Source organism: Chiroxiphia lanceolata, chromosome 11 (genome assembly GCF_009829145.1).
Source record: "Chiroxiphia lanceolata isolate bChiLan1 chromosome 11, bChiLan1.pri, whole genome shotgun sequence".
Lineage (NCBI taxonomy): Eukaryota > Metazoa > Chordata > Aves > Passeriformes > Pipridae > Chiroxiphia > Chiroxiphia lanceolata.
The window spans coordinates 175,562-188,661 of NC_045647.1; the positions used below are offsets into that span (position 1 = coordinate 175,562).

General features: G+C 41.2%; 1 protein-coding gene across 3 annotated transcripts in view; it reads left to right on the forward strand.

Moving 5' to 3' along the window:
- FGD5 (FYVE, RhoGEF and PH domain containing 5) overlaps positions 1-13,100 on the forward strand; it is an 89,371-nt gene that overhangs the window by 44,184 nt on the left and 32,087 nt on the right. For all 3 annotated transcript variants that reach the window (XM_032698928.1, XM_032698930.1, XM_032698929.1), the window contains exons 4-6: positions 1,336-1,394; positions 1,505-1,535; positions 12,138-12,289. In XM_032698928.1, the coding sequence (XP_032554819.1) occupies positions 1,336-1,394; positions 1,505-1,535; positions 12,138-12,289 (242 nt within the window). The remainder of the gene's footprint in view (positions 1-1,335; positions 1,395-1,504; positions 1,536-12,137; positions 12,290-13,100) is intronic.

Consider the following 13,100-nt stretch of genomic DNA (forward strand, 5'->3'; position numbering starts at 1 on the left):
TGACTGGCACTGTCACCAAAGTGCCATCAGCTTTTATGATTAATATGTCTTAGCCAAGAGACAAAATTCAGGGACCTCAGTGTCACATGGCCTGTCTAGGGCAAGTCAGAGAGTGCATCTAGGCATTGCCTGTCTTGTGTTATTTAATTGCTGTTTCTTAAACCAGGAAATGAACTCTGAGATAGACAACAGTATCTAGAGACAGACTTCTGGGAACAGGGGATAGAAGGAGTGCGGGTCCCTCAACCATCAAGTTTCTGAAACAAAGTCCAAGTGATTATTGTAACACCGCCAAGCTGCCACCTTTTTAGAAATCTTTACTCTCTGCAGCCAGTCATGTGCCCAGCCCTGTGTATGGCTCCTTCCCAGCTCCCTCTCCAGAAGCTGCCCTCCAGCCTCAGTGCATGCCTTTGCTTAGCAGATGGAGGCTGTGCAGCCATGTGGGGACCCTTGGCTTTCTGCTTCACTGAGTCTTCTTCCCAGCATACTTGGTCTGGCAAGCACTGTCACAAAGACTTGATGCTGCTCTCATTTCACCCGAGTCCACTTTAGGACACTGAGGGCTGCTTTATTTACTGCCTTTAGACCACTGGTTTAGCTCCCTACTTCACCACTGCTAAAGAAGTCAAACTTTTCCTAGAACATTCCTCTCCGTACATATTTCTATGCTTTGGTCATCTCTTATCATAAGGACGAGTCATGAAGTATGAGCAAAATGCCCTAATTAGCCACTGGCACCTCAGAGCCATACACTTTGCTTTCACAGTTCACTGTGTCTTCCAAGATGCCCACCAGTTAAGTAGATGCCACTGAGATTTCAGTGTTGTCTGGTGAAGTACTGAGCTATTTCTGGAGATATTTACGGCCATTTCATTTAGACATTTTGTTTATCATGCAATACAGCCCTTTGCCCCATTTGCTTCCGCAGCGCTCACACACAGCAGTCAGAACAGTTTGATAAAGAACTCCCTTTTCCATGTAGTGTGAGCCCCAACAGCCGTGAAGCTAGTCTGTTTAAAGTTAAGCACTTTCTGCTTCTTTGAAAAATTTTGGACCTGTAAAAATCAACAGAAATTTGTTGTCCATTTTCAATAACAACACAAACTTGATATCTGCATTGGCAGCTATTGTTTTGTACTATACTACAAGTATTTGAACTGGGGAAATGGCCTGTCATGGAAAGAAGTCCAGGATGCCAGACACTGAACAACAAAGAATAAAAGTCTAGTCACTATTTTTACTGACAAAATATGTCAGTTCAAAGTGCTCTTTAACACTGCTTTACTTCTTGGAATGAGATATCTCTTAATTGTCTCTGACTTTTTCTGTTGACAGAAAGAAGGCCAGTCCAGAGCTTACCTCATTGCCCAAGAGCTGATGTCTTCAGAAAAAGTGTGAGTTCATTGTTACAAACTATCTGTTGCTATTCTAAAGTTGAAGCTAGGCAGTCCACCCTTCCATATTCATTTGATAGCAATTAATAAAAGTTTGTCTCTTTCCTCAGATATGTGGAGATGCTCCAGCTGTTACATATGGTAAGTAAATAATTTTAATTACTGAAGCCTAAATACCATTTTAGAAGACATAGAAACACTGATGAGATTGAGGAGAATTTAAGAAGGAATGGTTTACTGTGAACCATTGCAAAGGAATATGTCTGCCACTAATCTGCTCTTGCTGCAGATCATCAAATCTATAAATTTATCATTCAGAGGGAAAAGCGTTGGCCAGCAGTGCTTGCTGGGGCTCTCAGACTGGTGTAAGATGCAGAATAAGCCTAGTGAAGAGAAGGAGATGGTGATAAACAGGAGTGAACACTCTCTCCTCAGAGCGAGACGGATGCAGAGCTATGAAGGATGGTGATTTGGTTTGAATGGATTCACTCTGCTTCCTTTTAAGTTTTGGTTTGTTTTTTTTTTGATAATGCAGTATTGGTAATAGCCAGTATGGGCTGGATATCCACACTGTGACACAGGTAGTCACCACATGGAAAATACAAACTCTGGTGTCAGAAACGTATGAGAGAACACACAGAAGTATAAGGCCTGATAGAGAGCTCTTGCGTGGCATAAACCCACTGGTTTATGGGTTTATCTGTTCTTTTCCATGTTCAATCTGGAAAGCCATAGTCACAGTGTTGTTACATTTCCCACCCCAACTGCTGTTGGATCTTCATATTCACCTGTTGCCCAACGTATTATTCCGAAAATCTAGAGAAACTGTTACCAATTTTACAATGTGTAAGTCCCTTAGAGTGCAGGGATAATATTGCCTAACAGAGGTTTTTCAATACTGCCATAGTGCAAAAAGGTACAATAAATTAAAATACCCCTTTTCCCATATTCTTCCATATTTAAATAGTGTTAGGAATAGTCACATCAGCAAAAAATCATGCTTCACTGCACACTTGCTGTTGACACAAGTCCCACTGGCATATTTCAGAAGCAGCCATGAGTGAACAGAGAGTCATCAAACTACTGTCAAGGTACAGCACCCCACTCATGGCCAGTTAGGACCAAGGGCTTCCTTGACAACATTCCTCAGCTCAGGCAAACATTTCTCTGTTTCCCATCACCAGTGTTCTCATGAAAACAGTTTCTAAATGTTCGTCTTCATGTCTCAAGTTTCATCTTCTCATGTAAACCCATGTATTGGTGAGAAAGGCAAGGAAATAAACCACACCCAGGCTCTTTTCAGAAAGGAAAAAAGGGCTTTTCTTAACCCTGCAGCAGGAGCAGTTTCCCATCTCATGTCCAGGCTTGGCTGAAGCTGCTATTCATTCAGCATAACAGAATCTGTTTGGCCTTTCGGTGGAGACTTTAATAAACTGATTGATTGCCAAAATGATGACATTTCCATACACCCACTCTGCTATTGAACTGAAAGACTGGAAACACTGTGTTAGCTCACAAACTCCGTATCAGTTGGTGTGGTAGTAGTGATAATAATCTAAAAGGTTAGCTGTTACTTGCCCTACTCAAAGGTAATGCAATTCTCTGGAGCAGCGACTTAAGAATTCATTTTGGTCTGAGCAAATGGAACTGGCAGGGCCTTGTAGTCCAAGTCCGTGATCTCTTGGTATTCGCAATTTAGTTTTCGGAAGTTGATTAGTCTTTGAATTTCCTTCAGGATTATTTAATCCTCAAACTTTGTCATTCCTTTCTCCTATTTTTCTTCCCCAGTAATGCAGGCTGCACTTGATATTATTTCTTAGTGCTCGCTCTTGAACAAAAATGCTGCAGGTGGCTTTCTGAGCCTAAAGTTTCATGCATCACCGAGAGTCTGGTTCATTTACTCCCCTTCAGCTAGTCTACTTCAAATGAGCTTACAAGATGTGCACAAATCAAACTTAGGGTGACTCAGATTGCCTCACAATCCCAGTCTGTATGCAATCAGGCATTTGCTTTATAGTGTACCGTGTTCATTTTTATTTTGCCTTTGGCTTTTGTACGTAAAATCGTCCTTTTTTTGTATGCATAAACCCCTTTGAGGTCATTATTACTTCCCTCCAAGGCATTTATTGAATTAAGGTACCTAAAAGACAGCCCTGCACTGAAAAAAAACATCAGCCCCAACACATCCCCATTCAAAGAAAGTTGATCCTGTTTCCTGGTTTGCATTTTCCTCATAACAGTGGACCACAATTCTTAGAAACACCAAGACTAAGATTTATGCTTCCTAAGTATATGAAGGCATGGATACGAATATGATATGAATAGATATGTGCTGGTTCTCCAGCCTTCAGACAGTTTGGAATTCAACCTCACACTGGGTATCCCAAGGCTTCTGACTGCAAAATGAATCTTAGGAAATAAAAAAGGACCAAATTAATTTTAGTGCTCCAGTCTCTAACTCAAAGGGACCTAAATGCAGATTATCATGAAGTCAGCCTCATTAATTCATGACAGCCTCATGATTAAACTCAAGTTTCAGAATTCTTGTGGGCAGCAAATTCTCGAGAACAAAAAATAACTACCTGTTATGTAGTTATGTACCTTTGGACATGTTAGACAAAACAGAATTCCATCTTTCTAATTATTTACACTTCAAGTGAATGATTTGCTGAGTCTTTTTTATTACTGTAAATTTCTTGGATGATGTTCAAAGTTCTGCTGGACCAATCAAGTCATTACTTTCCTAATCAAATGTTTTAGTGAATGGAACATGCTGGCTAAATGAAGAACTAGCTGGCTGTTAGACCCTCTGAAGCTCTTATAAAAGCCTAAAAGACACACTGTTACAAAGAATAGCTTGCCCTCACTTACAGTAGCCTGGGTTTTTTTTCTCATTTATATATTCATTGTTGTGTTTATCGGCAGTGGGAAAATAGCTATGTATTGGCCACGGAGCTTCCACAGTAGGAATGTTGAGTCAAAATAGTTTTCAGATAATGTGTCTATCTCTTAAAAGGAGAGAGAAGCCACACTAGCACATCTGGCATCAGGACAATTCCCTGGAAACAAGCCCCACTGATAGTATTCTCAGTGCATACGATACAGCCTGCTGGTTTTGAAATTCATTTGCAGTGTTTTGGATGAATGTGTGTATTTGGCTGCATGTGAATGTGTGCTGAGGTCAGGGGTCCTGACCTAGATTGTGCCCTGCATTGCAGGATAAGAGACTAATTGTGGCTGCTGCGATAGCATTTTCTGCTGTTCATCTGGCATTGTTTCTGCTGAACTCAGTAGTGAGAAATTTCATAAGATCACTGTTCCATGCAGATTAGGGGTCATTCAGTCTGCTACAGGAGATGTGCCACTTTTTAATTCAGGGGTGCCACTTTCATCATTAGCAGAGAGGCTGATGGCTGTGATGCAGATACCTCCAAGCACCACCATGAGTCAGACCTGGCTCACAGGATACTGTACAGAGCCTCATGTCTGCATTCAACTTTAATATGGAGACTCTATTCTCCTCCTTTGAACTCTTCAGCCTCCTCTCAGCTGTAATGTCTAGATGTCCCTTAGATTCTGCAATATGCAATGTCTGTTGAATCCACCTTCACTTTAAAAGTGAACGTGGTTGTAAAAGCCTGCACCATTTTATGCAATTAGTATAGACTTCAGTTGCATAGTTTGGGTTGCAACAAGATTTCATGTTTTCCTCCCTGGCCCCCTCACAAAGTATCAAATATGAATGACTTCCCAATATTATCAGTCCATTAAAATATCAGCTTGACTTGGGAAGCAATTGCAATTCTAGATATACAAGTAAAATGATTTTTGGATGCATGTATGTTGATGTATGTATGTATGTACTTTACTGCAGAGTATGAAAGTCTGGATGCCAGGTGGGTGCTGTGGTGTAAGCAAGGTAAACATGCTGTGTGCAGACAGGATTTGTGCAGCTGAAGTGCCACTATCCCCAGGTGGGGACTGAGGCAGAAAAATGCCCATGGTTTTCCCCTAATACTTCTGCTTTCTACACTCACTTCCTTTTTACTTTTTTTTTCAGTGTTGTTCCATAATGGAAACTCACAAATATATTCTTGAAATTTATAGAAATATCCTAGGGGAACTTATTCACCCATCAGACCTTTCTTGTTCTTTGATATAGACCAGAGGTATAAGCAGAGAAAGCTGATTCAGCCATGACAGCAACAGAGATCAGACCTTTGGTTGGTATAAATTTACATAGTTTTTCTCTGGCAGGTGACTGCAAGAACAGCAGATTATTAACTTCTTCAAGGCATTGCATTGACTCCTTTTGAGTTAAGATTTCTTTCCCTCATTATCAACAACATGAAGATAATTCATAATCTGGGAAGCAGTTGAGCTCTATTCTGCTTTGTGCATGACTGCAGCGAGAAGCTTTGTTCCTCCCAGTGAGACAATGGAATAAAGAGCAGGTAGAGACTTTGTTTCAGCATTCAAGATCTGGAACATATTACTTAGACTGCAGGCATTCAGAGCTTTTCTAATCCAGCCACAGTCTAGCAATCTGCTCCTTCTAGTATAATGTGCACTTTTTGTTCACAGAAATACTATTTATTTCAGATATTTCTCTTGACCTGTTAAAGAGTGGCTTTGCTCTACAGTCACCATCTTCTACTAGAAAGTCATGGTTTCTGCCTCAAATGCAGGCCTGATGTCAGGAACACAGTTCTGAGAGCCAGGGAGAAGGAACCTCAATTCCCATGGGCAGATCAAACCACCTGCTGGTCAAACCACAGGACTAAATATTACTACTGGCAAAGCTCATATTAATGGTGTACTCCTTTCTCCTTCTATTCTCCTTCCATTATGGTCAATATGCAAGAACTAAGATTTCCATTGTGACTGGATTAGCATTGTCTACACTGCTGTTTTAGAAGATGAACAAAAAACAACAGAAAACCAAGGAGATCTAGCATTCCTTGGACGATTTTAAAAGGTTTTCTTTCAAATAGAGCTATCTGTTTAGCTACACTTTTAAGTCAAAATCCTGACTTTTTCTCCTCCAGCATACTCACCTTTCTAATCTACATAGTTGTTTTTGGCCTATTGTAGGTGGCAGAACCATCAGCTTTTTACAGTGAAGGTAGAGACTAATTTTGGTCCTATCATTTCCTGACTACCCCAACTAGACTGGTTGCAGTAGTCCCCCATTCCCTAGGGAATCATTCATCCCCATTCATTCATCCCCATTGGATGAACTGATCTAACTTTGTCTACTCTGTAATACAGAGAAAAACAAACAGATATTCTGGATCCAGACTGAATTACTGCACTACAAATTATTTTCAAGTAGAAGTTGAAGAAAAGGAATCACCCAACATAGCATATATATATATATATATATACATATACACACATACACAGAGGCAATTTTTTTCTCCTGGGGAAAATACTTGCCTGAAGCAATAGTTTAACTGACAAGAGATTAGTTTTCCTTCTTTTCACTAGGGTCCTGCAAGGTTAAATGTTCTCAGGCTAATAAAGGCTAACTGGCAGCAGGACTGCTGAATATGTATGGGATGTATCCATCTTGCAAAATGGCTCTTGATATGCATACAGGATCGCTACAACTGATTTTTGCAGCTGGATTCCAAAGTACATTCACCCCCATTGTTGGAGAGATATAATACACAAGCTTACTGTTTCTGCATCTGCTCACAAAATCCTGGAAGCAAAACCCAAAACTAACTCCCCTTAACTACGCCTTTTGCTCGTGTATTAGAACACTGCATTTTGTGTAGGTATTGAATCCAACAGAGAACTTCCTTGATAAGTGCTCTACCAAAAATCTGGCATTGCTGACTTCTTTGAAAGAGTACCTGGAAATAACTACCTGCTACAAAAGTTTCCAGGTTGTTCATCCCAAGTAAATTGGGGTACCTTTCTGTAGCCCTGAGCTAGGTACCTAATTTTTCCCCTCCCCAAACTCTCCTGTAATCACTATTTCCTCTTAGCATTGGCAGGCACTCCCAGCATCAATAAAGCATCTCATATCCCAGTACCCTACAGTGAGCCTCATCACCTCAGAGAGGGCATCACATTCTCTTCCAAGAGCCAAGCATGTGACAGTTAGGCTGTGCTTCACATAAACCATAAGCTGTTGTTGAAATTAACCCTGCTTGTCTCATACTCTTATAACAGGTTCCGGATTACAGTCCTCCTTTCCAGCAGAGAATAGAATTCTTCAGAAGCATTCTTGGGGGGGAAAAATGTAACTTGTATGTGTTAGTGATGTGCACAAACAAAAGAAGAAAAAAACAAATCCAACAAATCCCTCCTTTGTGGCTGTGGGGTTTGATCCTCTTCATTTCACTTACTTATTTGTAGGGTTTATTTCAGGGATGTTAAATTAAGGATATGGTCATTGGGTGGCTATAAAGGGCTTATTTATGGGTGCCCAACATGGAATGAAAAGTTTTATGTTTCAGAAATATATTTTTATAGCAGAGTTGCTAACCTTTTATGTCATCTAGCTGGCTTGGGTTATGCTTTCCCATGCACAGACAAATACTGGTGCAGGTACAGGCATAAGACCGGCGTGAGATCTGTAGGCTCATCCGCCCCTGGATGAGATTAGGCTCTGTAGCTGTCACACCAGAGCCTCGAACTGAACAACTTCAGTTCATGAAGCTGTTCTCAGGAAGTTTTGATCCAGCAGAGAATTACATGGACTCAGTGTTTGGTACCTTCTGAGTTTAGACATGGGGCTTGGGTGACAGACTCGGAGACCTTCAGTTGCGGTGACTGATTACAGTTAGTGAGACTGCAAAAGCACTCTGCAGTTGATTAATGGCCTTCCAGGCACTCAGCATTTTCAACACTGACATAATTATTTTTTTAATGGATGTTTATAGTGATTACTGTTATGCTGCAGGGGTTTTATTAATCATTAGGAAGCTGGCTATCTAGGCAACTGGAATTAAATAATTTGTCTGAGAATTCATTATAATCAAGGGGGCAGGCAATTAATGACTAATTAAATCCATTGAGATACTGTGGGAAAAGGGTGTTAATCTTGTTGCTCAGCTGTGGTGGAAAATGGACAAATACAGTGTTCAATGTGTTCGATGTTAATTTGGAAAAGATGACAGCGCTGTAACATAATAGGTTACTTAAGCACATCGGTAGTGAACTTACTACAGCTATTCACTTGCCCATACACAAAAAGCTGAAAGAACCCTTTAGATTGTTTCCCTTTCCCTAGTCTGTGTTAATTATGATGACTGAGGACTTTGAAAGGTTGCAGATTCCTTTGAGTTACGAAAAGCATCCAGAAGACGGATTGACTTGCTTAGTTGATTGGTAAGTCTCTGGAGTGTATGCTGGCTGAAACGTGATGTTAGATAGGCTAACTCACACATCAGAAAAAATGGAAAATTTAATAGCAGGACACATGGTGGAAATCAGACCCAGATAACTAGGAAACATAGTAATACTCCTTCAGAAATTTTTACAATATTGTTTTATCTAGGATATAGTTAACCAAAAAGAAAATTGTCACCATAACCTTTTTTTGGCTAGTTCTAGTGGCTTTTCAGAAAACAAATGCTTCACCTGTCATAGTTGCTAAATCCCATACAAATAGTATGGGTGACTTTTCTTTTGGCTAGTATCCATTAGATTGTCCAGTCATCCCAATTCATAGCGAGGCAGTGTGTACATTGCAGTTGACAGTAACAGAAAAGCCAGGAATGAATCTGAGGAGACTTAGATCTGCTCTTGCCCACAGTCAGTTCCTACTGGTGAGAGAGGAATTTTGACGTTCAGGGAACAGAATTTGCCTTTTTGGCAATAAGCTCCTTGATCACTAGATCCTGACAGAGGAAGATACTCAACTCATCCCACCCTGGTTCAGGGCTGGACAGAAACAGGTTGGCATCTTTCAATGAGCTGTGCAACCTTAGATATTTCCTTTTATCAAGCCCCTCCTTCCTTTCACAGCACATTTGGCCACATCACATAGTGGGGTAGGAGGCCAGGAAATTGTCTCTGAATGGAAAAATCTAGCTGCCATTTCTATTAACTCATCCAGCAGAATAACCTTCTCAGTGATTGTTAAAGCAGCGGTATTTTTTTATCTGATGAACTGGCATCTGTGGGTAGACAGAGAGTTTTTTTAATATATTTTTTAAAAACATTAGTTTTAATAATAACACTATTCGCAGAGACACATGTGAAAAAACACATTCACAGCATGGATCTGGCCAGACTGGTCAGACACCAGAGCTTTCCTTCATACTAGATCTGCATCAGGTTGGAGCACAGCTCAGCGCAAACCGGGTGGAAAAAACAACTCCTGGTGTGATGGCCTTAGTTGGACAGGTTGCAACCATGGCTTTAACACCAGCTCTGCTGTGACTAGATGCTTGGGCTTTGTATGTGGTTTTGAACTACCTGAGCCTTCATGAGATCACCAAGAGTCCCTATTGGGACTTGTTTTTTTAACTCAGGATGCAACGTTACCCTATCCATAACACGTGGAAGGCTCTGTCTTAATTCAAAGTTGGTTGTTTTCCTAGTAATGCTATATTCTCATCTTGTGTTCTGGACTACTGACTAGACTGCACAAGATCTTATCATATCAATATGATAAGATCCAGTCCCTCCTGGCTTCAAAGTCAGTGAATCTAAGTATATTCAGCTACAAAGCCTCAGTTCAAGTATTTTTAATGCTGAATTTAAAAACAATACTCTATTTGAGGTACTTACTGGAAAAGGCCAGCATTTGTAGGCTGGCTAGCAATAAGAGAGAATGCTGCAATGCCTTACCTTCACACACAGGGAAAAAAGGAAAGGAAGGTCAGATAAAGACAGATAGTATTTTTATAAGGAAGGAAGCTTTGCAATCTCCTAGTCTGCAGCTGCTGCACTGAAAGAAGTCATCAGGAGCTTTCAAACCTCACAGTTAATGCGGCCTTTCTGTTGAGCTGTTTTGAGTATTTACTCTGGTTTTCAGTTTTATCCATTTTTCCTCATCTTGTGCAATAAAAGCTCCATGCACTTCATGACTTATTGGGATGCAGAAAAAAGACTGGAAAAGGAACTCACAGAATTAGTTTCTAAGCAACTGTATATGAATGCCTAGTTTCTGCTCTCATCACAAACTGGGGTGCACTTAGATTTTTAATTGTTCACTTATTTTCATAGAAAAACTGAGATTTAGATACTTTGACTATGAAGACCTGACTAGAAAAGATGGGAAATTCAACAGTAAGAGCCCAACCTGACCCTGATAGAGGAAACACACAGGGTCATCTCCTTACAGGGAATACAGAGGATAATTAAACCTCTTAATAGGTTTGCCTGAGGACTGTCCTCAGGCAAACACTGAATACTGCACTAATGCTCTCCTATCACTTGTACTTTGTAGTAATACTGAAGAAGTGGATGCTGAAATCACACTCTGTTAGTTTCATTGAATGAAAGCTGCTGCTTTTGACCACCAGGTACTGCTATGGAGATACAGCATGTGGTGACAGCACCTTGGCTCCTGGCAAAGGCAGGCAGAACCCCTGGGTTAGGAACCTGCCCCACGCTGCTCAGCAGCAAAGCTATACCTGTGCACAGCGTCAGCCTGCCTGCCCTGTGTTGTGCCTCACCTTGCACCCACTGCCACAGTTTGATTCAGACCTCCTCAAAGCCCAGGCAGCTTGAGGTGCCTGAGCTTCTCTAGCCATTGCCTGTGAAGAGGGGACACGTGTGGCAGCAGCAGGCAGGGGAAACAGCAGCGGCTGGTAAGAACCTGGAAAGGGCCATGGCAGCACATTGGCCAAAGCCTCTCAGCTGTATCCAGGTGATGGCAAAGGCCCCTTTACAAGTCTGAGTCAGAGAAGAAGGATTCTGTAGGAATCAGGCTTTGACCTGAAAACATTTCAGCATTGAGAGCTCTGAATGCAGGAGACTTTAAGCAATGGTTTACCTTCAAAATATTTGCTGGCTGCTGCTGGGGTGATTTTCTAATGCCTGGGATCTTATCACTGCAGTTTCAGATGGAAGCCTTATTCCTCACTTCCAGCTGAAAGCTGGGGAAACCTTTTGCTATGTACTCTTAAATAGGTGCCCTATTATGTACCAGAGCTGGCTACATATGTGCCCATGTAATTTATAAACCACTTCAAGATTAAAACCATTTTTAATACAAGGAATAAAGGACCCAATTAAGTTTCATAGGGAAAATTATTTGTTCCACAGCTTAAATTTATAGCTTCTTCCTCTTTTTAAGTTCAGAAGTGTTGCAAATTCTAGCACAGGGCATGTAGACATTCATGTTTTTCATGTCAAGCTGTTGGATGCAATGAACCAATAGGACAATCTCATCCTTCATTTTTAAAAAGTATGTTTGGGATTAAGAAACACTATAAAAATGAAACCAACTACACCAAGAAAAGCAGTGGTAAAAGGCAAGGTAAATAAACAGATACCAAACTCATTGTATGCATAAGGGTCTGATGGCTTGATCAAGTGAAATGTTCAATATTAGGTTGACAGCATTGGGGAATTCAGCTGAAATTGTGTATGAACTAATGGATAGAAGAAAACATGTGCTATGATCTCCTTGCCATACTGAACACACTCTATCAGAGTTTATGGCATATCTTTTAATTCCTAGGAAGCATAGTTTAAGAATCAAGAAATTGTAATAATAATTTCAGAAAAGGTATTTTAAGTCTGTTTGCCCAATTTCCATATCGTTTTTCACAGGATTTCTATGAAGGCATCTTGAAAGTGCTTGGAGAAGATGATGAAAATGAACAAGAAGTTGTTAAACTCAAGCAGGGCTTAAGTGAACTCCCTGAAATTTATGAATTACACCAAGACATCCTGGGAGAACTGGAAGAGAGAGTCCTTAAATGGTACGTACAGATGGCATGGTTCAATGGCCTTAACGTACCTTCCACAGCAGATGGGTGAACTCATTGCTGTTCCCTTGACCCCACCAGCAGGGAGGCTGGGATTCCAGCAGAGATGAAAGGAGTAGAACCTGAACTACTTCGGCAGATTTTGCATATAGACAGGAAGGAAGTAAATGTAGAGGCTGTCAGGCTAAAAAATCAAATACTGAAATATTTGTGCAGTTATAGCCCATGACCCTGAAATGGCTCCATCAGTCAGTGTGAGGATAGCCTGCTTCGTATGCATTCCCCTCTGCCAGTTCATAGTTATCACAAGTGGCTTCACACTCCTGGCCTGAAGGTCGTAGAACAGCAGACATCAGATCCTAAAGATCATCTGCTTACAGAAATCTACATAGCAGCTGTGCAGCTCTCAGATGAGGGACAGCCCCTCGCTCCCAGCACCAATGCTGGGCTTCCAAGCCAAACAGACGCTGGCAGCCTGCTGAGGGACTCCACCTAAGCCAAACATCCTTACAGGGCGAAGTCTTTCCATGAAAGAATAAGATCATGCCTAAGACAGACAAAGCTCCAAAATTCATTCAGTTAAAGAGACCTCTGACTTAAGCCAGCTTCCAGGCTCTATTCTACCAAACTGCCAAAATAAAAACATCTAAGAGAAATTACCTCAGCAGACCCAAGCTGCCTGAACCTACCGCAGCCAGCACGGCCCCTGGCCTAGACTGAATGACTCTGGCTTTCCCAGCTTCCGATGGACCCTGCAGCCCCACACCTCCACCTTGCTGGACTCCAGGAGACAGTGGTCATGGAC